At 37.9% G+C, this 26,961-nt stretch overlaps 1 protein-coding gene across 1 annotated transcript in view; it reads left to right on the top strand.

Annotated features, from left to right (window-relative positions):
• The first annotated feature begins 294 nt into the window (after positions 1-294).
• Positions 295-26,961, top strand: part of LOC114646445 (carboxypeptidase A2-like) — a 50,820-nt gene continuing 24,153 nt past the window's right edge. The window contains exons 1-6 of the mRNA XM_028794639.2: positions 295-432; positions 9,649-9,730; positions 15,792-15,926; positions 23,343-23,441; positions 24,320-24,421; positions 25,100-25,201. Of these exons, the coding sequence (XP_028650472.1) occupies positions 368-432; positions 9,649-9,730; positions 15,792-15,926; positions 23,343-23,441; positions 24,320-24,421; positions 25,100-25,201 (585 nt within the window). The 5' untranslated portion in view covers positions 295-367. The remainder of the gene's footprint in view (positions 433-9,648; positions 9,731-15,791; positions 15,927-23,342; positions 23,442-24,319; positions 24,422-25,099; positions 25,202-26,961) is intronic.

The raw sequence follows: 26,961 nt of genomic DNA, 5'->3' as shown, positions 1-26,961 counted from the left end.
ATAGGCTTGGAATAAGTAGACTTAAGAATGTGATGTTATGTAAATTTCATTAAAACACTCTCAGAATTATTTAGATTTTTAACCATGTTTTCCATTTTTAAGTGTTTTACTGCAGCACTAGAACGTTTTACACAAAACTACTTTGGACATTTTATCTTTGGTATTTATTTACTGTAAGTAGCATAAGAAGGAAAAGCAAACAAGGTCACTTTATCCAGTGTGAGTATGTTGCAATATCACCCTGAGAACTCAGCAGATGCATGTTGGGACCTGAGTTATATATACAGGTGATGGCAATAACATAGCCCTCCAGCTTTTAGAATAAAGGACATCTCATCACAAACGTGTCCATTTGTCATCCTGCAACATGAAGGGGCTTTTTGCCTTTGCTGTAATTATTGCAGCCATTCATTGCCAGAAGTTGTTTCTTGGGTAAGCTCCAGTTTGTGCAATCTAAATTTAAAATCTTGTCAAGTATAATTAGAATTTGTCTACCGCTTATTGGTCCAGCATATCCTTTAGTGTCTTTGTTAATGTTAATCAGGGTTCAATGTGTAAAATCAAGGCAGCAAGGCAACTACATAGAAGGGTCTGAAAGCAAAATGTTTAAAAATCACAAAAAAATCAAGAATGTTCCTTAGTGAGTGTTATCTTCCGTTCTACCTTCTGTGAGCAGAAATATGTTTCCTGGTCCTTGCTGATTTGAAGTAAGATTAACTTTTAAATGAAGGATTGGTTAACACACAAAAGATTTAAAGTGATGGGCTCCAAAGCTATTTATTGTATCATGTAACAGTTGCAGCTCTGACCAGTAATATAAGTATTCAAATTTACAAAACAGGTTGCTAAAAAGGATCTCTTGAAGCTAAGTGTATGTAGGGCATCAGGAATATAAAAAGAGAGAACTTATTCTATTTTTGTTTCATTTATAAATTTACTAGTACAGCTGTGAAACCATCATCCTTGCTGTTTTGTGTATTCATTTGTATAGACGCCTCCATTTTGTGCTTTGGGTTTTCACAGGCACCACTGTCTTGTGTGTGGTTGCTCTGATGCTACTGTAACTTGTTTCTAAGCACATACAGTACATCATGGTTTCTACACAGTTAAAGTAGTCTAATATTTGAGCAAATTACAAGAAGATTTCAGAAGACCCTTGGAGTTTGAGCAAATCCCTGATTTTGGGTGTTGACTGAGGTTTATTTAATAACTTTATGTTTAGTGTTGCCCCATGATCCTTGATTATTCAATTTCTGGTAAACGTGTACTGACCTTTGCGATTATTGAGCATCATTCTGATACACCCTTAACATAAACAAAAGAGCATGAAAACACTTGATGGTCATGACACAAGCAAGTCATGTGAAAAGCCAATGTCTGATGATCCTCTTTACCAAGTTAACCTAGATGTGTGAGCATTTCAGAAGAGGATATTTATGATAGAACAAAGGTGACACAGAGGCATTGACCGTTACTCATGCATCACAATCTATTGTATATGGATTTGTTTCCACCCTGGAATTTGTAGAATATTTCCAATAAAAACATAGTGGTACAAATAAAAGTATTTATGAACAGAAAAATAAAAAGCTCACTGAATGATAAAATGCTGAAAACAACAGTAATTACTGAAAGTGAGAGTCAAACCTGAATAAACAGTCCGAACACAAAATGTTTACCACAGTTTTATAAAAGAAATATTATAATTTTCTCCCACTTTGACTTTGTCATGTTTTATTGCACCGTTGACCAGGCCTATTAGACACAATACCTTTAGATAGCATTTCAGGAACACATTGATGGATATGTGAGTGGTGGTTTAAACTCCAAGTACTTAAACAAAAATGCGTATTGTTTTGATATTGTTCATTAAATTGTAACTTGCAAACTCAAGAATGTAGGGGCTTCTTTGATATGTTAGTAAAAAACAAAAAAACTTAAAGACCCCCACCTGGGGTTGTGGTGGCCAACAATGGAATCAACCACGAAGGAGAACTAAGCATTTTAGGAGAACATTTGATGGCACATCAGTCTAAAGCAGATTAGATCATCTAATCTCTGCTCCGTGCTTTTCAGTATCACTGCAGATATCCACTTACTGTATGTGAAGGAGTTTTCTTGATAGCAAGCCACCGGTAGTGAAAGTTTGGTTAAATAAGAAAGAAGTACAGGAATATATGTGTTAATAATATGAATACCTATTATGACGAGCACTGGAATGAAGGAAATGACACAACAGATGTTACCAAAGTACGCCTGAGGTTACTTTTATGTACCCAGGCCTTTTAGACATCACCAAACCTACAGTATACACTGTAGGACACCAGTGACCTTTGCTCTTCTCTCACTGTCTTTTTCTATTACTCTGTATCTCCCCTCTTACTTCTTATTGCCAGTTGATCATCTACACACTCAATATTCTCCATAGCACTAATGCCCTTTTGGACCTCTGGCAGTCCTCTCACAATATGGTCAGGGAGCACATACCAAACAGACTGCTTATTATGCCTGCTTATGTCATCTGTGTGCGCTAGTGGAAGAAAGTTTCTGTGCTGTGGTTGAGATCTTGATGGGCTGGCTTATCAATATACTGTAAAAAGATCAAATCTCTTGACTTTTTTTTTAGTACTCTGTCAGGTCAACTTAAAATATTCTGTTTGTATCTTTAATTTTAATCTGATACTGATGTAGCTTGAAACTATGGTCTCTGCACTAGAACACTATTTTTCACTGAAGACCTTCCTCACTGAGCCAGTTTAGACTAGTGAAATCTAACCTTCAAACATCCTTAATGAAAGAAATTCACACAAAAACAGAATAGAAATCCCAGTTCATTCATTTGCTAGCAAGAAGAAACTTACTAGACAAATTTGTGAAGTTAAAAAAAAGAAATTTGCATTATGGGGATACTTCAGGGCGGGCGGCACGGTGGCACAGTGGTAGCGCTGCTGCCTCGCAGTTAGGAGACCTGGGTTTGCTTCCTGGGTCCTCCCTGCATGGAGTTTGCATGTTCTCCCCGCATCTGCGTAGGTGTGCTCCAGTTTCCTCCCACAGTCCAAAGACATGCAGGTTAGGTGGATTGGTGATCGTAAATTGTCCCTAGTGTGTGCTTGGTGTGTGTGTGTACCTGGAGTTTGTTTCCTGTCTTGCACCCTATGTTGGCTGGGATTGGCTCCAGCAGACCCCCGTGACCTTGTAGTTAGGATATGGCGGGTTGGATAATGGATGGATGGATACTTCAGGGCCAAAATAAATACACTATATGCAATTCAGTTTTATTTTAAAGAAAGGCATGGCCACTTTTAGAAATTTATTTATCTGCTTTTGCTTTCTTCCATGGCCTTTGGTAAAACAAATTGTAACGCATCACAATGTATAGTTGGCTGTATTAAGATGTGATGCAAAAAGTTAAATAGAATATTGTATATACAATATGTATAATTAACTAGTGAGGTCTCCATGATACAAACATGACATAAAAGCAATTTAGAAAGTCCAGAGAAGAGCTGTGAGAGCTGTGAGTAAGGCAGGCTATGAGCTATGAGTAACGATTGAAGGAATGAAATCATTTCAGTTTAAGCAAACAGAGGTTTAGAGGTGACTTAACAGAGGGGCTTAAATGGATTAAAGGAGTATCTAAATCAATCTAAAACTGGCATTAACAGCTAAGATGTGCCCCAATGAAAGGAATTTTGTTTGTTTTATTTATGGTTTTTCATTTGCAGTGAACATTACAGTGAGTTAAAACATTTCCAAAAAAGGAAAGCAGGATGTCATTTTGTTGAAGAAAACTTTGACAACCTAAGTGTTCTTTTATGAAAGTCAGCTGCTTCACTGCTTGAATGAAGTTGGAGGAATTGCCAAAAGGAAGTGAGCTTTTATTGTGCCTTGAAAGAAAGAGCTAGGATAGCACAACCATGTGAGTTGGTGGGTTTGTAACAAACTGAAGTAATTTTTGAGTCTTATATAGTCGGTGGTAGACTTATGATATGAGAAAGTATCAAAGCTAAATTTAAAAGACAATGCAAGTTAGTGAAATAATCGTTTTTTTACCTGATGTCTTGAGCAGAAAGCAGCCATATCCCAATTGTCAATAAAGATTTTTTATTCAAGAAAAGAAGGAAAATATAGCTGGGTCTGACCCTGGATTTCACAGTAGCAAAACTAAAGAAGACAGTGTGAAAGTCTGGGATACACTGTTTACGGATACTCAAACTAAATAATTGCTCTACAAATATTAGGTTATGATTTGGAGTTCAAAACATGGCAATAGGGTGTAAGGCCTCCAAAAGACCCATAAAGCTGGTCAGGACCTTCACTAGTTGCCCAGCAGAGCCTCACTTTAAAACAGCTAGGTCCCAAATACTACCTGCTTGTTTTCAGCTTGTGTAAGCCCAAAAATAGGGAGCTGGCAAAACAACTATAAATATCAGAAAAATATAACAAAAGCCCCAAAAAAGAAGGAAAATCGTCAAACCTTGGCTTGTGTAAACAAAGCAAATGAAAAATATTTTATAAATTAAGGATTTATATAAAAATTTTAAAAAAACAAAGAAAAACTCAAACTAGCAAACAGAGGCACATGGGAGACAATCCTAGCATACAAAGTCCCAAGACAAAATACGGAACTCAGAATCTTTAATACATCCAGGAGACAATTAGAAAATCAATAAATCCAAGCAATAAAATCAGTACTTAAACTCCAATGATAAGTGAAATGCTCAACTGCAATAATGCTGCTTTGGGCTGAACCCAGGAGCTGTGACGTCATTGTGGCCATGCCTCTTGAAGAACCAGCCACTATAGGACAGATTGACATCATCCACTTTGCTTTTAAGTCTCTGCCTTAAAAATCTGCTGTCAGATACTCATAATATGGATGATCAATCACAAGCCAAGTGACATCCCAGAGAAAGCTCTCCAAGGTATCACCTAGATATCCAAACTTGAACAAAATGCCATAACTCAATGACTGGCAACTTTGATGGACAAAACTTTGCTCTAATAGTCAACCAAATAGGATGGGCTTATGTGCACCCAATAAACCAATTTCAAAACTCTATTCTATCCTTTAAAGACCTTTAACACCCCAAAATCTTTTCTTCCTCGGTCTCCTCACTTTTCTCAACCTGGCCATAACTTCTGCTCGATAACAAAGACCCCAGTGCCTATAGGGTGTTTGTGTAACACAGGCTAAAACAATCCCTTTGTCTCCAAAAGGATCACGTGCCGGACTAGAAAAGTGGAAGACTTGACTGTATTTGAGTTAGACAAGGATGTGATAGGTCCAAACCTTGCTAAGGTAGCAAGTGCACAAGCAGAAGAAGACTGCCCAGCAGATATGATTTTGCTGGCAACAGAAGGATGTACGTGATGTGTTTGAACCCCAAACTGAAAGTTCAGTACTGTCTGCAACCAGAAGGTGCACCCAAGGCAAATAAGAAGAAGGCCTCCTGAGCAAAGAAGGAAAGCATACTAAAGACCCTTCCACATGTGCAGAGAAAGTTGAGCAGGAAAGGAACAAAGCCTCACCTACAAAGTACCTTAAGTACACCTACTTTAATTCTGAGAATTATTAACTGTAACTTAATAGTTAGCATAAAGCCAGATAATGTATTATGTTATTGGTGTCATTGTAACAGAAAGGTAACTTTGTGAAAGATATGTTCCAACTGTTGTAAGTTTCTTCCTTAATCCAGTCAGAAAGTGCAGAGAAGCATTTTACATACACACACACAGACACTGCTGTGAGAGAGGGTAAGCCAGTGTAGACTAGCAGTGAGTAAGCCAATGCCTCTCTATAGTAGAGAAAAAGATTAACTAGAGCTATCATAATTTTATGTTTTGTGTTCTTTGCTATTGACCCTCATCTCACTCTCTGTATAAATATATATATATATATATATATCACTGTACATCTACTTGCATTTATCCATCTTCTATTATCTTTATTTTATACATAAATTGTATTATTTTGTTTATTGCAACAAACATGTTTGGGTTATTTGTTGAAACCATACCAAACCATAACTGCGAAAGTGACAGTTTTAGTAAATTGTACAAATCTGTTCATATTTTCTAGTGTCCTGGCTGGAAAGTGAAACAGAGATCCCTCACTTAATCTACACCGGGGTGCCCACACTTTTTCGGCTTGCAAGCTACTTTTAAAATGACCAGGTCGAAATGATCTACCTACATTAAAAATGCTATATATATATATATATATATATATATATATATATATAGTAATCCCTCGCTATATCGCGCTTCGCCTTTCGCGGCTTCACTCCATCGTGGATTTATATGTAAGCATATTTAAATATATATCGCGGATTTTTCGCTGCTTCGCGGGTTTCTGCGGACAATGGGTCTTTTAATTTCTGGTACATGCTTCCTCAGTTGGTTTGCCCAGTTGATTTCATACAAGGGACGCTATTGGCAGATGGCTGAGAAGCTACCCAGCTTACTTTCTCCCTCTCTCTCTCTCTTGCGCTGACTTTCTGTGATCCTGACTTATGGGGATTGAGCAGGGGGGCTTTTCGCACACCTAGACGATACGGACTCTCGTCTAAAAATGCTGAAAGATTATCTTCACGTTGCTATCTTTTGTGCAGCATGTCGGTGCTTCGCATACTTAAAAGCTCGAAGGGCACGTATTGATTTTTGCTTGAAAAACAAACTCTGTCTCTCTATCTCTCTCTCTCTCTCTCTCTTTGTCTGCTCCTGACGGAGGGGGTGTGAGCTGCCGCCTTCAACAGCTTTGTGCCGTGGTGCTTCACATACTTAAAAGCCAAACATTGATTTGTTTGCATTTCTCTATCTCTGTGACATGATCTGCTCCTGACACAGTCCTTTGAAGAGGAAGATATGTTTGCATTCTTTTAATTGTGAGACGGAACTGTCATCTCTGTCTTGTCATGGAGCACAGTTTAAACTTTTGAAAAAGAGACAAATGTTTGTTTGCAGTGTTTGAATAACGTTCCTGTCTCTCTACAACCTCCTGTGTTTCTGCGCAAATCTGTGACCCAAGCATGACAATATAAAAATAACCATATAAACATATGGTTTCTACTTCGCGGATTTTCTTATTTCGCGGGTGGCTCTGGAACGCAACCCCCGCGATGGAGGAGGGATTACTGTATATATATATATATATATATATATATATATATATATATATATAATTTATACATAAAATATATGCTGTTGTACCTAACTGAATAATCCTTATGGCACAATAACAATTCAATACATTTATGGTCACTACAGTATTTGGATTTAATAATCTTCATGTGGGAAAAGGCTGACTCGCATAAATAAGTAGAGCTGAATAATGCATTCAAGGAGGCAGCACATTTTTTCATGTTTAGGTACTTTTCCTCTGTGATTAAGTTCTAAAACTGTCCAAGAGCCCCAGATTTCAGCTGAATGTCATCCTGTAGTGTCAAAATCTCATCCTCCACTGTAGAGGAGTTTTAGGTGAAACAATATTGCAATTTTTGATGCGAGTGAATCACCCTCAACATCTTCTCTAAATTGATGGCACTTAAATGCGGCAATTGGCTCAAATACAGCTGAATCTTGAAATCGTCTGTCAAAGTCTGACAGACAATTTTCATTCTGCTCTGTGTAGCGTATGCTGTCATATTGCACACACGCCTTCCATTGCATCTCCAGCTCTGACGCGAGGTTTCGGATGTTCCCCAAAACAAGGCACTGCAGCTTTGAGGACAGATGTTGCATTTTTCGTTTGAAAGTATTAACTGAGCTAATCATATTGACCATGAAGTTCTCTTTTCCTTGCAGCTGTAAATTAAGCTCATTCAACATGTTGGTCAGATCGGAAAAAAGATGCCAAGTCTAGCGGCCATGATCGTTATTAAGTTGCTTGTATTCTGCATGTTTAATGACAAGGAGAAACTCCTTTTTCTCCGGCCAGGGGTCTTGAAATCTGAGCAGGAATTTCTACTTAGCCATCTGTATCAGTGAAGGCCTCTTTTATCATCTCTCCATCTTGGAAGGACTTCTTATGCTTAATGATCGAGTGACTCACCCGGAACGATGCTTCGGTGTGTCTGCCTTTGCTTTTGAATTCAGCGGAGTGAAAAATGCCGGCTGTCCAATTAACTGCGATTTTAGTTCCCTCTCCTTTCTCTTTCTCAGATTGCTTTTCGGAAGGAAATCAGTTTCGTAGTTTTTATGAACAGTTCGAAAGTACCTTTCCACATTTTCCTTCTTTGGAATAGCAATGATAGATTGACAGATCAGACAAACACACTTCGATTGTGACATTGTGAGAAAAAAAATCCTCTTCCAATTCCACATCCAGCCCATACCCTCCCCAAACATCCATCCTTCATCCATCCATTATCCCAACTACATGGTCACGGGGGTCTGCTGGAGCCAATCCCAGCCAACACAGGGCACAAGGCAGGAAACAAACCCCGGACAGGGCGCCAGCCCACCGCAGCCTCCCCAAACAATTTTTTTTTAAATCCCTTCTTTAGTCGATATAAATTAGAAGGCTAACTAGATCACAGCCGGAGTTTTGCAGTAGCTTGCGCGTTTGATCGTGCATGCGGGATGACCAGTGTGTTAAAAGAAAAGAGATCTCAGACTGGCCGCCCTGTATGTCAATCAAGTGGCAAATGCTATAGAGAGGATATACTGTATAGACTAACATTTAAAAAAATTTTTTTTGAATACAACGCGATCTACCTGCACTATCTTTGCGATCTACCGGTCGATCGCGATCGACGTATTGGGCACCCCTGATCTACACCACAAAAAACAAGGAACACAGGCACATTTAAAAGGGCAGTACATCATAACAGACATATTAGAAAATGCATAAAAATATGACACCTAGTAAACAACAAAAATAACAACATGTATTTAGACAGATATATAACATATTACTACTAAAGCAGAACACCCTCAATTTTAATGGAAACCATAATCCATCCATCCATTATTCAACCCGCTATATCCTAACTACAGGGTCACTGGGGAAACCATAATGTTTTATTAATTTGATTTGAATAATTTTTCCTTTGATTGGTATCATTAGATTTTGGATTTGTCATTTGTTTGCACACCCAATAATGATGATATCATAATTCCCCATTTATAAGTTCTGGTTGCTATGGCATCACATGTCACAAAGAAACTTGTTATGCATGTGTGTGACATCATGGAAGCCATCTTTTTAAAGACCAAACCATGTGCTCTGTGTTCAATTATGATTCATGAAGAAAACTAGCTTGACAAATTTAATTTCTCCTGCAATTTGAAGCTTTATTCACTTTATTAATTAATTTGTTTTAGGAAGTGGGGAATTCCTTTTTTTACTTTCATTTTCATTGTGATAATATGAATATTTGAGTAATGTTTCTGGGCTGCCAATTTATGTATCCTCAAGTATTTTTTATGATAGACATGGCAGGCTCACATGCCATGACCATAAATACTAGTAACTTCACTGTGCTCTGCTCAGAATCTCTGAATGAGACATGCACAGCACAGTCTTTAAATGAATGCATGAACATAATTTCTCACTTGTGAAAATCTAATAAAACCTACAATGCACTGCATATAGTAAAATATCAATCACTTCATGAAGTTATATTTTTTTCTTTTTCACTTCAGAAATCAAGTCTTAAGGATCAAAGTCAATGATGATGAACATCTTAACATTCTGAAATCTTTGGAAAACCAGCAACATTTGGAGGTACGATTGTAGCATAAGCCAACATCTGTATGGCTAACTAAAATCTCATAAAGCTATTAAAGAATTTGACAAAAGAGTGTACAACATCCTTTTTTTTTATAGGAAGCTGCACATTTCACAATGCCTTACGTTCAGGTCACATTTTTAGCACATTTTGTAAACAGCTTTGCTTTCCAAGACAGTAGTTTTATATTTTAATTTCATTATTCCAGTCAGACGATTGAGCAGTGCCTCTTTTGATTGTAACATTTCCAGAATAAACATATTTTGATGCTTTATAATATACATTTTACTTAAAAATAAAGTCAACCTAATGATGGTTTAAAACTTCAACTAATATTTGACAACATATCATTAATGCAACAAAATAATTTATGTATAAAGTGTGTCAGAATGTGTTGAATGTGTATATATACAGTATATTGTGACAGGCGGCCACAGCCATTATCCAGCTGGGATGCCAGATGGATGGAAGGACCGGGTGAGAGAGTATCCACAGGTCACTACTTTTCTTGGGACATAGAGAGAGAGAGAGAGAGAGAGAGAGAGGAGGCGGAAGGACTGAAAGTGGACTAAGGGAGAAGAAAGGGACTGTATCTTGTATATTTTGATGCTGTACTGTGCTGTGCTCTGAGGAGCTCTAATGGAAAAAGCGCTTCCCCATTTCTGAATAAAAGGGTGTTGTGTGCTGCACTTGTGTTTCAGCCTATCTGTGTTGGGTTAGGGCAGCTGTACACACCCTGGGCTATCACTATATATACGTATATATATATATATATATATATATATCTACTCTCTATATATAAAATCCTAAGCCTAGAAGTGTAACAATTTTGTGCAAAAATTTTATGTGATGTTTTTATGTCACATTTTTTGTCACGCTTTAAATCAGGCTTATTGTAAAACCTACATATACTGTATATGTTTGGTATCATTCTTTTCAGAATTTATCGAACTTTAATATGGCGTTGTTAGATTTTCAGATTCTTATTCTGTTTTTAAATTATAAACTAAAAACTATCAAGAACTCATATCCCGCGAGACTTAAATGTTCGAAGCACCGTGCGCAATGCAGATCACGTGGCACGGCAGCAGCAGCAAGCCAGCAGATGATCGAGCAAAGAGGAGGTAAAAAAAACCTATTTGTTTCCCATTGTGTCACCATTTAAGAGGGGGTTTCGGAGGAGTGACCGCATCTCCTTGGGGTGCGTTCAGCCCCCCTCTTCACAACATAGACACGAAGTGGTTGGTGCGCCGGCAAGGGGGGTTGGTAAATGATGCGAGCAGGGGATAAACCCCCTAGTGTATATATATATATATATATATATATATATATATATATATATATATATATATATATATATATACAGTATATATATATATATATATATAGTATATATATATATATATATAGTATATATATCCGAATTTTGTTATCTTGTAAACGTACAATATAAATAGAAAAGAACATAGTTTTATTATTTTTAGCTTTAGTAGTTACAGTGGCATAATGGTTAGCACTGCCGCCTCCTAGAATCCCATGTCTTATCAGTGTGTATAGCTTTGGCCTGTGCTCTGTGAGTCTGCATAAGCTTTTCTCTGGTTTCCTTCCACTTTCCCAAATATATGAATGTTGGGATATTAGCCCATTCTAAATTGGCCATAAGTGGGTGTGTGCATGAGAGGGCTGTGCATGACACAATGATCTGTAGTATGTTCTAGACTTGCAGCTGATGCTGCTGGTGGGTTAGGCTTCAGCCCCCATGACTGAATGCTTGCTTATATTCCACTTAACAACAACGCTGAAGTATGTTTGATTTGTGGCATGCATTCTATTATGTCTTCACAAGTTTTAGGCTACAGCTTTATGCATTAGATAGGTACACAGTTATGTGAGTGCAAGCTTTATGAAGAATACACTTCAAATAGAAAACAGCTAAAAAAACTCACAGTACTTATGGTGAAATGCATTTAAACCCTCGTACAATTTGCACAAAATGTAGGTTAAAGTGTCATTGACTCAGGTACATCTAAACCCTTGGTATAGAATCTGATTTCCTTCCTAGGCCAAAATAGCAAGGCTATGATCTGTAAAATGAGTTAGAAAATTAATGGATGAATTTGTCCTGCAAATGGATGGATTAATTTATTGTACTTTATCCATATCAAAATTACTGTAAATAAGATGTAATGCTGTCAGTCACATTCAAAAAAATTCAATATCGGTGAACACAGTATGATGGGCTATGTATTTAACATAAGATTAATTTTGAATATTTTCTGGAGTATTTTGTCACACAGTAAAAAATTAATAAATAAAAATAGAAATAAGTATTCATACTGTAGATGGGAAGCACATTGGGACAGGGACTAATTGTACCTTCTAATTGCATCAGAGTCCTGAAAGTGATTCCTAGACTGGTCACTATGTACTGTATGAGTTATTTCCTTATACAGTATATATAGTAAAAAACAACACAAGAACTGCATCAAATGTTGGGGGCACCCAAAGGCAAACCCCATATAACTGGTTGGAAAAAGAAAAAAACGCATTTTATAATGAGCATTAAATATGTCTTCAGTCTAGTCATGACTGACTAAAAATGGTGTATCGTCCGGATTTAGCTATTTCTGGCAGTAGGAGGTGGGTCCAATCTTCCAGTCTACAGCGGGAGGAAAAGGAAAGGCAACAGTACATAACGCCAACCTCTGGAGTGGTGGGGAATTACCATCATCGGAGCCATTAAACTGCCCTCTATGGGCATGCACGTGACAATATATATATTGTGTTGTTTCAGTTTTCTCACATTCCAAAGTTATGCAGGTTATGTTAACCAGTGTCTTGTGTGAATAAGAGTGCCCTGCAATAGGTTGATGTTCCATTCAAGGCTGGCTCCTGCTTTGTGCCAAATGTGGACAGAAAAGAATAAGTAACATAAGATTGTGGACTAATCAAAGGTAGTTTGAAGTCAGTTTTACAGTAAGTCTTGCTCAAGAAGGTAAAGTCTCTTAACAACTGTGAAACAAGTTTAAAACTTCCATAAGAAAAGTATAAAAGTGTGAAAATAATTTTTAACCATTTTATGGTTAAAAAATCTTTATTGGCAGAAAATGTGTTGCATTAGCATAATAAACTTCAACAACTTACCCGTGGCCTAACTCTTCAAAGAATGGGAAATGTGCAGCTACTTGCCTAGGCGAATGTCAGGCTACAGATAACAAGAACACATTGGATGACTGTAGAGCAGTTTGTCATTTCTGTAGAGCAGTTCATCATTTTTTAGTGGCTATACCGGGGTCTCAAATTCTGGTCCTGGAGGACTCCTGTAGCTGCAGGTTTTCATTCTAACCCTTTTCTTAATTAGTGACTTGTTTTTGCTCCTAATTAATTTCTTTTGAATTAATTTTATTTGACTTGCTCTTGAAGACTCAGACCGCTTAATTGTTTCTTTTTCCTTAACTATTGATATATAAAATAATTGATATATAAAATGAACCAAAACATGACCAGCAAACGGTCAATATCTGAATCACAATATCTGAAAATCAAGAAAGGTGAAGGTCTCAGGAATGCTGATTTGCTAAAGTCCCCTAACCATTTTAACGGTGCTCTTAGAAAAGAGAAAACCAACAATTTCAGAAATGTATTCTATTGCACACTGAGAGCAGTAACAAGCCATGGAATTAAAGAATGGATTTAATTAACAGCAAGAATCAGCGCCTAATTAAGCAACTGGTTGGAGTGAAATTGGTTGGAGTTTGAGGACCTGACTTAGTTGGTTTTCTTTTGGCTCACTCACTTCATATTTGATTTCTCTTTGGGTGCCATTTAAGGAAAGGAATGAAGCAATTCAGAGGAACACATCTTAAAAAAGAAAGGAAAAGGAGTTAATTAGCAGCAAAAACTGGTCACCATTTAAGAAAAAGGGTAGAATGAAAACCTGCAGTCACTGTGGCCCTCCAGGACCGGAGTTTGAGGCCACTGGGCTATATAGTTCACCTGCAGTGTTTACATTTAGTTTTATGCATAAAGTTCAGTTATTTTATCTACTGTCTTACAATTGGTCTGTTCTGTGTATGCCCCTGTAGTCCTTAGACTTGTTACCCATATAGAATTAGTGCCTGATTCTTCTAAAATTGACTTCAGCTTTGCACAAATCTATATGTTGGAACAGGCAGGTTAACAGAAACAGCAGATGAACCAATACAAATGAACAATCACAAACTATAGTTGTTAGTAAAGAGATAAATTGGTCATAATATACCTTGAGGAAGTTGATTGCAAAGTACTAGCTTCCCTTGAATACAGAAGGAAGTGTGAAAGAAGTAAAGAACATATTCTATTTTTCCTTTTGTGTTGGGATCGGAGGATCTGAACGGACAAATGCACAACACCTAATAACACTTAAAATCTAATAAGAACTTAATATATATATACTAATTTGGGAATTCCAAAAAAATAGTTGGTTGTTGCATTCATTCAAAAAACAGAAAGAAGATCATATCAAGAATGCATCAATATATAGTAAGACATTATGCTGTATCTTGATCTGCACACGCCACTGAGGAGGGCTACTCTAAATTTGAATAACTTGTGCTACTTGCACTTCACTGGAAAATAATCCAGCAGTTTGATGCTCATGTTTCAAGGAAGAACATAATCCTAGTGTAGAATGAATAGGCATCTATATAAAAATATTTTTTTAACTATTTACTGGCCTTGCTTGAGCAGCAGACAGCTGGTCACATGATAGTTAACACTATTGCCATACATGCGGTGTGCCATTTGAGCTGTGCAGTGTGTGTAGCATTCTTTCCATGTTATTGTGGTTTGTTCTTTTTCACATCAAAACTGTTTGATTCTAAACTTGAGGTGTTGCTATTTCAGTTTGGGCAGTTCATAGCCAATAGATTTTACTGAACAATGGGTCCTTATTTTCATTAGTGTTTAATTCTCCATGACTGTATATTGTCAGATCATGACAATGTCAAAGGGTACTTCAATGATCTGAAACCAATCGATATTCTTGTTTCCCATTCTTCAATTTTTTGTGATGTGAAAGGTGCATGAATGTGTATGTTTGATAGTCATTAGCAGATGAGACAGAGATTTTTATTTAAGTAAGTTAATGTTTATGTTACAAAAGTCTGCATACATATAGGGAAATTCTAGTATGGATCCACCAGAATTTTTATGTCAAAAACACAACTGGCTCTGAAAATAAACTGATCATAAAAGATTGGCATCTACTAAACCATCATATATTTTATGGTTTGAATAGTGACAATAGTGACACATCTGAGCGACGGGCGCTCAGCAGGCTCCTATCAATTATCGAAAATCCACTATCTATCTATCTATCTATCTATCTATCTATCTATCTATCTATCTATCTATCTATCTATCTATCTATCTATCTATCTATCTATCTATCTATCTATCTATCTATCTATCTATCTATCTATCTATCTATCTATCTATCTATCTATCTATCTATCAATCACATCAAAAGCAAGTGTTTATAAGATCATTAATTAATTGTTTCTTTTAAGAATATGTATAAATTGCATGGCATTGTAGTGCAGGAAATAGAGTTTAGCAAGGGAACACCCACAGTTGAAAGTCTTGTGCTAGGCCGATTTGTCGCCTTTGCATTGGCTGAATGAGTGTTAGTTTGTTCGATGTCTTGTCAAAACTCACTCCTTTGCCTTGTACCTGTCGTTGCTGACAAACACTCGGGCTTCCTTCAGGCTTGCCTGAGATAAGGAGGGTTCAGGAAACAGGATGGGATTCTCAGTTTCAGGACTGATTACTCAAAGTTGAATTCACATTAAGTAAAACAGATTAAAGGTGATGAAAAAAGCAGAGAAGAAGGTATGAATATTAGGAAATGATTCGTTAGTTTGAGAAATATAACTTTTATAGAACTCTAGAATTCATGCCAAGCCATTTTAATTCCCTTGTATTTCTATTGTTTAGCAACATGCTTATAGAGAATTAATTTCAGAGTGGATTGTAAGTAATATGCCATTACTTACCTGTCTTAATTTCTCTTTAAAGCTAGATTTTTGGATCCCACCATCAAAGACTGGACTTTCTGTGGATGTTCGAGTTCCACCTGCCTCTCTGCAAGTTATCAAGGATACTCTGGAGTCCAATAACATACAATACTCTGTTATGATAGAGGATGTTCAGGTAATCAGAACGATTCAACTTCTAACTGACAAGTCTTAAAAGTTTATTTTAGTTTATATAATTTATTTCTTTAATATTTTTCCACAGCACACCTGAGGAAGCCAGAAATAATTTACAGTATACATTGCAGAAAAAATGAATTTTCTCTAAGGAATTGTATCTATACTAATAAAAGGCAAAGCCCTCACTGACTCACTCACTGACTGACTGACTGACTGACTCACTCACTCACTCACTCATCACTAATTGTCCAACTTCCCGTGTAGGTGGAAGGCTGAAATTTGGCAGGCTCATTCCTTACAGCTTACTTACAAAAGTTAGGCAGGTTTCATTTCGAAATTCTACGCGTAACGGTCATAACTGGAACCTACTTTCGTTATACTGTATACGGCCATAGCGGGCAGCTCGGTTGCTGTGTGAGGCGGTTGCGTCTTGCGTCTTGCATCATCACGCCTCCCACGTGAATGAGTGCCTGCCCATATAAGGTAAATATTCGCGGGTGAAGGACTGTGCTTAGCATATTCATAAGTGCGGCTGCTGCGGAAATCAGCACGCCTCCCATGTAATTGACTGCCTGCCCATATAAGGCCGTTCTTCGCTGCGGTGTGTTGAATCCTTTTCTTGCTTTGCCAAGGAAGCAGCCTTTTCACACCTTAAACACTGTTTTATAAACGAACGACATATAAGACCGTCCTTTTTCCTTGCTTCGTCAAAGAAGCAGCCTTTTTATTTAATCCACGGGTTGTCCCCTGTTTTATTGTTCATTTATTACGATTGTTATAGTTATTGTGTAGGTTTTATTTAATCCACGGGTTCTCCGCTGTTTTATTGTTCATTTGTTAAGATTGTTATAGTTATTGTGTAGGTATTTTACACTTAGTTTACTGTTCAGGTAACCATTTCCTTTATTTAATCCGCGGCTTCTCTGCTGTTGTTTTAAGGAACTTCGTGCAGGTGCCGCCAAATACGCCATAGCTTAGCATATTCATAAGTGCGGCTGCTGCGAAAATCAGCACGCCTCCCACATAATTGACCAGCTTGCCCATATAAGGCCGTTCTTCGATGCGGTGTGTTCAATCCTTTTCTTGCTTTGCCAAGGAAGCAGCCTTTTCACACCTTAAACACTGTTTTATAAACGAACGACAGATAAGGCCGTCCTTTTTCCTTGCTTCGTCAAGGAATCAGCCTTTTTATTTAATCCACGGGTTGTCCCCTGTTTTATTGTTCATTTATTACGATTGATATAGTTATTGTGTAGGTTTTATTTAATCCACGGGTTCTCCGCTGTTTTATTGTTCATTTGTTAAGATTGTTATAGTTATTGTGTAGGTATTTTACACTTAGTTTACTGTTGAGGTAACCATTTCCTTTATTTAATCCGCAGCTTCTCTGCTGTTGTTTTAAGGAACTTCGTGCAGGTGCCACCAAATACGCCATAGCTTAGCATATTCATAAGTGCGGCTGCTGCGAAAATCAGCACGCCTCCCACGTAATTGACTGCCTGCCCATATAAGGTCGTTCTTCGCTGCGGTGTGTTCAATCCTTTTCTTGCTTTGCCAAGGAAGCAGCCTTTTCACACCTTAAACACTGTTTTATAAACGAACGACATATAAGGCCTTCCTTTTTCCTTGCTTCGTCAAGAAATCAGCCTTTTTATTTAATCCACGGGTTGTCCCCTGTTTTATTGTTCATTTATTACGATTGTTGTAGTTATTGTGTAGGTTTTATTTAATCCACGGGTTATCCGCTGTTTTATTGTTCATTTGTTAAGATTGTTATAGTTATTGTGTAGGTATTTTACACTTAGTTTACTGTTCAGGTACCCATTCCCTTTATTCTTCCAACTGTACCCCTATTAACATGTCTATGGAGGTGATCACCATCAATCAAAGAACTATCACTTACCGAGTGGTGTCCATGCCCCGAGATGGCGCCTGCCTTTTCCATTCTCTGTGTTACATATTGCACGGACATATCAGGCTCACTTTTGATATCCGCAGGTACATTGTGTCTTATGTATTAAATGACTGGGACAGGTTCAAAGTGTGGACTGATGATGATACAGGAGATAATTATAGTACACAGGAGCACTATAAGACTGAAATGCTTAAGCCCTTCACCTATGGTTCTGCATGTGAGTTGATGGCTGCCGCTTAATTGTTTGGTTGTCGCTTTCAAGTGTACCAAAATGGCCAAATATTTTACACCTTTGGAGAACCGTCAATGCCTCTTAAACATCTTAGATTCACAGGCAACGATTTGAGTAGTGGACACTTTGATGTTTATGAATATTTCAACTCTCAAAAGATGGATGCGAAGTTATTGATGAAGCCAGTTGTATGCTTATATCGATTGACACATACCGAATGTCAGTTCAACACAAATCCAGCTCGAGCCGATTATGACAGCAGCAATCCAAGCTGTGAGAACACAGTAAAAAGGAGGCGTATCAGACTTCGTGGTAGATTTTCTGATGCACCTAGACGGAAGCAACTTCGTGCAGCTGCCGCCAAATTCTCGCACAAAAATCCACAAGTTAATAAACACGCTGTGGCTAAATACTCAGAAGCAAATCCACAAGTTCATAGAGACGCTGTGGCTAAATACTCAGAAGCAAATCCACAAGTTCATAGGGACACTGTGGCTAAATACTCGCAAGCAAATCCACAAGTTCATAGGGATGCTGTGGCTAAATACTCGCAAGCAAATCCACAAGTTCATAGGGATGCTGTCACTAAATACTCGCAAGCACATCCAGAACTTCATAGGGACGCTGTCACTAAATACTCGCAAGCATATCCACAAGTTAATAGGGACGCTGTCGCTAAATACTCGCAAGCACATCCACAAGTTAATAGGGACGCTGTCTCTAAATACTCGCAAGCGAATCCACACGTTCATAGAGATGCTGTCGCTAAATACACGGAGGCAAATCCACAAGTTAATAGAGCTTCTGTTTCTAGATACGATCCCAATAATGAAAAGCGGCTCATACGAAAACAACAGGTTTGGCTCAAAAAAGCCAATTGTGGATTTGTGTACGACCCAAACATACATTATGAGTCTGACAAAACAGTACACATTGGATCCATGGATGTTCACTGTGACTATTGTCAAACTCAGAAGTGGAAATGCGAGTCTCCTGGTTTGTGCTGTAACGGTGGTAAAGTCTCTCTCACTCCTTTACGTAAGCTTCCTGACCTTCTTGAGGGCCTGTTAAATAGCGAACATCCTCAAAGTGAGCATTTCTTGAACAATATTCGAAAGTATAACAGCGCATTTCAAATGACGTCATCTGGTGCTAAACAAATCGTTGAAGGAAATTTTATGCCTTCATTTAAAGTTCAGGGACAAGTGTATCACTTGATTGGCAGTCTTTTACCTATGCCGAATGAGGAACACAAATTTTTGCAAATTTATTTCGTCGGGGACGATGAAAAGGAAGCACAAATCCGCTGCGCTAATTTTTCTGGACTTAACATACCCCTGGTCAAGCAATTACAAAAAATGCTCCATGACTGTAACACTTACATCCAGGACTTCCACTCCACAATGGACAGTATTTCAGATGATGACAAAGACTTCAAAGTTGTCATTCACGCAGACAAAAAACCATTACATGCACACAAAGGCAGATTTAATAAACCCACAGTTCATCAAGTTGGTGTTGTCATCGTTGGGCAAACGTTCAACAATAGAGATATTGTCTTGAAAACCAGAGACAATAAACTACAACGCATTAAGGAAACCCACAGATCCTTTGATGCACTTCAATATCCTCTCATGTTCTGCTATGGTGAAGACGGCTATTCTGTGTCTATACCTCAAGTTCATGCTACCAGTAAGTTACCTATGAACAAAACTGTCTCTGCAGCAAACTTCTATTCATACTGGCTTATGATCAGACAACATCATGATAATACTATCCTTTTCTTCCGAACTTTATTAAATCAGTTTTTAGTTGATATGTACGCAAAAGTTGAATCCGAAAGACTAAATTATATCAGACTAAATCAGAAAAAACTACGAGCTGAAAATTACGTTCACTTAAAAGATGCTATTGACAAAAACGACACTGATTTAATATAACTTGGTCAAGCTGTGATATTACCATCTTCCTTCACTGGAGGACCTCGCTATATGCACGAGCGTACACAAGACGCAATGACATACGTACGTCATTATGGCCTCCCTGACTTATTCATCACATTTACTTGCAATCCTAAATGGCCTGACATCACTGAAATTCTCCTTCCACGTCAAAAACCTCACGATCGCCACGACCTTATCAGTCGTGTATTTCATCTCAAGATTCGCAAAATGATAGACTTGCTCACGAAGAGTAACATTTTCGGCTGTACAAATTGCTACATGTACACCATAGAGTGGCAAAAGCGAGGTATTCCCCATGCACACATTCTATTGTGGCTAAAGGATAGGATTAAACCAGCTCTCATCGATCAAGTCATCCGTGCGGAAATTCCTGATCCACAGACTGACCCTGCCCTACACAAAATAGTAAAATCCACCATGATCCACGGCCCATGTGGACCTCATGATATCAACTCACCCTGCATGATCAACAGAATATGCACTAAGAAGTACCCATGTCCGTTCATCTCAGAAACTCAGACCGGAGAAGATGGTTACCCTCAGTACCGCAGGCGCGCACCTGCTGATGGAGGTCATACAATTAACATCAAAGGAGTAGATATCGACAACAGATGGGTGGTCCCTTATAGTCCTGTGCTGTCCTGCTTCTTCAATGCTCACATCAATGTCGAATTTTGCAGTTCAGTAAAATCAATCAAATACATCTGCAAGTATGTTAACAAGAGAAGTGACCAGGCAGTATTTACAATACAAAATCAAAGTGACGAAGTATCTCGATACGAAGCTGGTCGTTACATTATTAGCTCTGAAGCAGCCTGGCGCATTTTCTGTTTTCCCATTCACGAACATTTCCCTCCGGTTGTTCATCTTGCTGTGCATCTTGAGAACGGACAAAAAATTTATTTCACAGAAGGCAACGTTGCCGATAAAGTACACAATCCACCACAAACCACCCTTTTAGCGTTCTTTGACCTTTGCAAACACGATGATTTTGCAAAACAACTTCATTATAATGAAATTCCATCATATTATGTGTGGGCAAACAACATGTTTCGTTGAAGGAAACAGGGCAACCCTGTACCAGGACATTCGGGAGTGAAAAAGGATAATGTACTGGGACGGGTCTACACTGTACACCCGAATAACTCTGAATGCTACCATCTTCGACTGCTGCTCAACAAAATCACAGGTCCCACATCTTTCAAATCTCTCAGAACAGTTGATGATGTCCTACATCCGACCTATAAGTCAGCCTGCAGGGCACTCGGTTTATTACATGACGATATCAACTGGGACGAGACTCTACAGGAAGCTGCTCTATCTCGCTCACCTCAAAAGATCCGTGAACTGTTTGCTGTCATGTTGGTGTTCTGCCAAATGGAAAACCCCTTAAACCTATGGAAAAAACATAAAGACAGCATAGCAGAAGATATTAGGAGACAGACTGAAAGAGATCATATACGAACAGAAGTCCACCAGTGGTTACATTTGATCTATAACAACTGTCTACAGTTGCTTGAAAACTACGTAATTGGTATTGGATGTCAATCTCTTCATCATTACGGTTTGCCTTCACCTTTAACAGAACTGGCACAACTTACGTCAAATCCCGAGTACTTGAAAGAGACATCTTACAACACCTCGCAATTGGCCAATTAGTCACAAATAACGAGCGCTTGCTAAATAGTGACCAAAAGTCAGTTCATGAGCAAATCATGAGTAGCGTTGCGTCAGCCACTGGCACGGTGTTTTTCCTTGATGCTCCAGGAGGAACTGGTAAGACATTCCTAATAAACCTTCTTCTTGCAAAAATCCGAGCAAAACGTAACATTGCCATAGCTGTGGCTTCTTCTGGCATTGCTGCAACTCTTCTAGAGGGTGGCAGAACTGCTCATTCAGCTTTCAAGCTGCCTCTGAACCTCAACCATACTGAGTCCCCCATGTGTAACATATCAAAGCAGAGCAACATGGCTGAAGTGCTGCGACATTGTCAGCTTATTGTCTGGGATGAATGCACTATGGCACACAGAGCAGGTATTGAGGCTTTAGACAGGACCCTCCAAGACATCCGAAACAACAACAAACTTATGGGAGGCTTGACAGTGTTACTGGCTGGAGACTTCCGCCAAACCCTACCATTCGTGCCCAGAGGAACATGCGCTGATAAAGTTAAAGCATCTCTGAAATCTTCATACCTATGGCCACAAATCAATGTTGTTACTTTAAAAACAAACATGAGAGTTCATTTGAAAGGCGACAAAAAAGCCGAGGAGTTCTCTGCTCTTCTGATGAGTATAGGTGATGGCACCTTCATACAAGAAAATCGTAAAATAAATATTCCTACAAATCTCTCAAAATGTTTACCCCGATCTACGAAATCTCCACCAAAATGATGTGTCATGGTTAAGAGAGAGAGCTATCCTGACACCAAAAAATGACATGACTACGACTATAAACCACATTTTACTTGAAGAACTACCTTCACAACCAAAAACATATCAATCTGTTGATTCAGTTGTAGAAGTAGAAGACGCGGGTACATTATCCGATAGAGTTTCTCAACACTCTAAATCCTCCAGGCACTCCTGAGCATAATCTCATTTTGAAGGTTGGGGGCACCAATAATGTTACTGAGAAACTTACAGCCACCAAAACTTTGTAACGGCACGAGACTTCAGGTCACATCTCTACAAAACAACCTAATTCAAGCAACTATTTTTACTGGCAGTGCCTCAGGTGACACAGTTTTTATTCCTCGCATCCCCGTTATACCATCTAATCTCCCATTTCAATTCAAACGCGTTCAATTTCCAGTAAGGCTCTGCTTCGCAATGACAATTAATAAGTCTCAAGGACAAACACTATAAAAGGTTGGCATTGATTTGAGGCAGGATTGCTTTCCACATGGTCAACTATATGTTGCATGCTCAAGAGTAAGCTCAGCGCACAGCTTGGTCATATTACAACCGGAGGGACGAACTGACAACGTGGTATACAAAGAGATCCTTAACAAATAATTTTTTGTATATTTTCCCTCAATTTAAAAATTTTTACTTTTTTCTTAATAAAAATATTCAGGCAGTATTTCGCCGCTGCGAAGCGCGGGTATTTTGCTAGTTATATATAATATGAAGCAATGAAGACTGGTTATACAGCTATAGACAGACATCCAATCAAAGTAAAACACCATCTTAAACCTGTTATTAACCTTTTAGTGCCTTAAGACGTGATCTTTCAAATAGGTACTAGAAGTTTGAAGGGATTGAAATAAGATATGAATTTATATAAATGTGTTGTTTACAGGCAATCCTTGATGAAGAGCAGGAGCAGATGAAGGAAAATAGAAGATTGGAACGCAGCGCAAAAAGCTTTAACTTAGGCGCCTACCACACATTAGACACGGTACAGCTCTTTCTAAAGTTGTATGTCAAAATGTGATGTTGCTCTCTGAAATATAACATTTATTGAATGTAGTGAGAAGTCAAGCAAAATGACACCTTTAATTGGCTAACTAGATGGCAAGATGTTGGAGAATCCACTCTAAAGGTTTGTCATCAATGGTTTCTGAAAAGTCAAGGGAAGCAAAGGATACAAAATTTCTATCTATCTATCTATCTATCTATCTATCTATCTATCTATCTATCTATCTATCTATCTATCTATCTATCTATCTATCTATCTATCTATCTATCTATCTATCTATCTATCTATCTATCTATCTATCTATCTATCTATCTATCTATCTATCTATCTATCTGATTTGAGGACATGTAACATTTAATATGTTTAAACTGTTAATTGTAAGAATCCTTTCTATGTCGTTAATCCATTCTTTGATAGTGTGCATACTGCTGCCATGGACCCACAACACATTGCAGAACTGCTATCCCTACTTAATTCCACTAGTATTCAGTAGTTGGACATCAGAAAGTTCTTGTGCATCATGGTATTTTGTATCACTCTAGTGAGAGTGAAGGGAGGTAGTGAGGATTTCCACTCTGTCATTTACTGACAAGATTAAGGTATTCATTTTACTCAGGTCTCCTTACCCTAAGTGAGAATTATGAGAAGATCTCTGAGTAAAGTGTTACATGAATTTGGCTATTTGGGGTTTCCAGGAGTGAACACATACTTTCTATTATTTGCAATACTACAGTGTGGTCTGGCAACAAAGCAACTGCCACATACAAAGGTTGAGATGGCAACATGGAAGCCATATTTTATTCAAGAAGTGTTTTGATTATGCCAATGTTCTCAGTATTTGCCTTACTGGATTGCAGATTTACAATTGGATGGACACCTTGAAAGCACAGTATCCCAATCTGGTGTCTAAAATCCAGATTGGTTGGTCATATGAACATCGGGAAATGTATGTTCTTAAGGTAAGTCCTATCATTAAATAATACATTTAAATTACAGTGCAGGTGACATTTCATTGAGAATACAATGTAATTGTGTAAATTTACAATGCAAAAGGTAAACTGTAAAAAAAACTGTTATATTTAGAATATAGTTCTGGGTAAAGCCTCTCCATAGCAACTAAGACCCGTCAGAGTGCATGTTAATTTGGCCAACAACATTCAGAAAATGATAAGGTTAGTACCCCCAAAAACACCAATCACAATTTTAAAATAGCATATACATTTTAAAACCATTATAAATTACAGAGACTTAATGCTTATGTGATTTATCTTCCAGTAATACTATCAACAATATAATATATCCTACAAATATCTTTAAAATATAAATAATACAGTGAGCAAGAAATTGATACGATTCCATTCTGTTGTGAGTACATGCTAACAGTTACAGGAAACAGATTTATTTTAGTTTATTTTAGATTTAAATTAGTTTATTTCATATCTCATGGACTGTCCATATACTCCCCTACATCCATGTGAATTTTCACCAGATATTCCAATTTCCATCTACATCCTTTAATGTTAGACAATACGAATTCTATTCGGTACACTATTTGGTACATCCATGTGAACCCTGAAGTTAAAAAAAAAACTTTGGAAAAATGTCTTTCCTAACATTCTGTAATTTCTAAATCTCAGTTTAGCACAGGAGGATTGAACAGACCTGCTATCTGGATAGACTCAGGCATTCATGCAAGAGAATGGGTGTCAACAGCTACTGCAATCTGGACAGCAAACAAGGTATTTGGAAATGTTGCCTGTATGTCTAAGCTAAATTAACTAAATGTAAGTAAAGTAAAATAACTCAGGCAATTAGTCCAAGTCACATGTAAAGGGACTGCCAGAAGGTGTTTGACTGCTTGAGACAACAAAGTGCTTTTATACTTCATGGTATTCAAATAAGACAGATCTGTATGGGAGGCTCATTCTGTGCTGCACGTTTATAGTTTAAGTGTGCACAGTGTGTACTTCAGAAGAAACTGTACAATATTAACAATCTTTACCTATAACTTTTTTGTCGCATATTTTCTAATGACAAAAATTGTGTTTTAGAATAAGATCAGTAGTGTACCTTAAGGGTTAAAACATTTACTAATTTCCATAATAATTTAAAATAAAATACATCATTATTTGTACTTTTGATGTTTCAATAATGCAGATCAAATCTACCGCAATAAAAATCACTGAAGGTAGTGTGACTGTATCTACTGAGGCACAAAGTTTGTCTGTATATCTTTTAAGCGCAACTACTGTTTGTTTGTTCTTTATGTCCAGTTTTGTATTTTAAGCCATAGATTTAAAATTTGGCACACAGGTACTTCTAACTATCTAGTCAGGTTTTTCACATATATATAACTTTGGCCTTGCCACCATGAGAGCAGGCTTGGGGTTGGAGTGAGTTCCAAGAAATACTACAGTGTGATTTATCGACAAAGAAACTGGCATACACTGTGGTTAGCTACACTTACCTTTCATGCAGGATATCTACATTTGATTTGTGCCCCATACATTAATGCTTTCTTTAATCAAACATTTCCCTTATTATTCTGGTTGGGGGACCTAAAAAATATTTCGCTGTAATGAAAATTTCGTTGTAATGAGATTCTGTATTTGTCACATAGTGCTTTCTTTAACTTGTGTCCTGGCATTTGCAATCATTTCAATAGCTTCTTTCACATTAATTTTCATCTCCTCCTGTCTACAAGTTATGCTTACGAGAATTTTTCTCAGCATTTCCTTGCAAATGATGCCCAAATCCAATGGCTGAAGCACTGCTGTGCAATTGGGTGGGAGGAATTCAATGTGAACATTATCTAAATGTTGTGTTGTGCATGTTGTGGGCAGCACAGTTATCAATCAGAAGCCGAATCATCCTTTTTTCCTCATCATATTGTGAGGTTTCTAAGCCCTTTTGGGATCCCAACCCCCCACTCACCAGGAACGTCACGCTGAAGTGCATCCCGAAGCGCAATTGCCGCGTCTGCGGAAGATTGTTTGTCCATTGCCGGAACAGGGCAACAGCAGGCTAACAGTGGTGCAGTGAGGCACCACAGAAGCGAATCCTAAAAGATCGGGGTCGCGCTATAAGTCCCTGTCTTACATGCCAAAATATGAGGATGAGTCTCAGTACTTTAGAAAAACCAGCTTTATTCAGCTTGATCGCACTTCGGGACACTCGTCAGCATGTTGTCCAGTTGGGGGAGGTCCCAAGAGACTTTAGAAACCTCACATTTTCTTGAATGAGTGCCGCATTAATAGGAATGTTTCTTGAACGAGCATCACTGAACCACATAAAAACGGCTTTTTCGACGTCTTCAAATGCAGCAGATCACATACATTTGCAACCCCAAGAAAGTTGACAGTGTCGATGGTAAAATTCCGAATTCACTGGCAACGTCTTTTTTCTTTTTGCCGCAATCGAGAGCTGCAAAAATATAAAGTTTTTTTTTTCTAATATGAACTGTTATCGTTTTTTCATGTCTGTCGTTTCTATAGGAGGT

Source organism: Erpetoichthys calabaricus, chromosome 1 (genome assembly GCF_900747795.2).
Source record: "Erpetoichthys calabaricus chromosome 1, fErpCal1.3, whole genome shotgun sequence".
NCBI lineage: Eukaryota > Metazoa > Chordata > Cladistia > Polypteriformes > Polypteridae > Erpetoichthys > Erpetoichthys calabaricus.
This window is presented reverse-complemented; position numbering and strand designations above follow the sequence as displayed.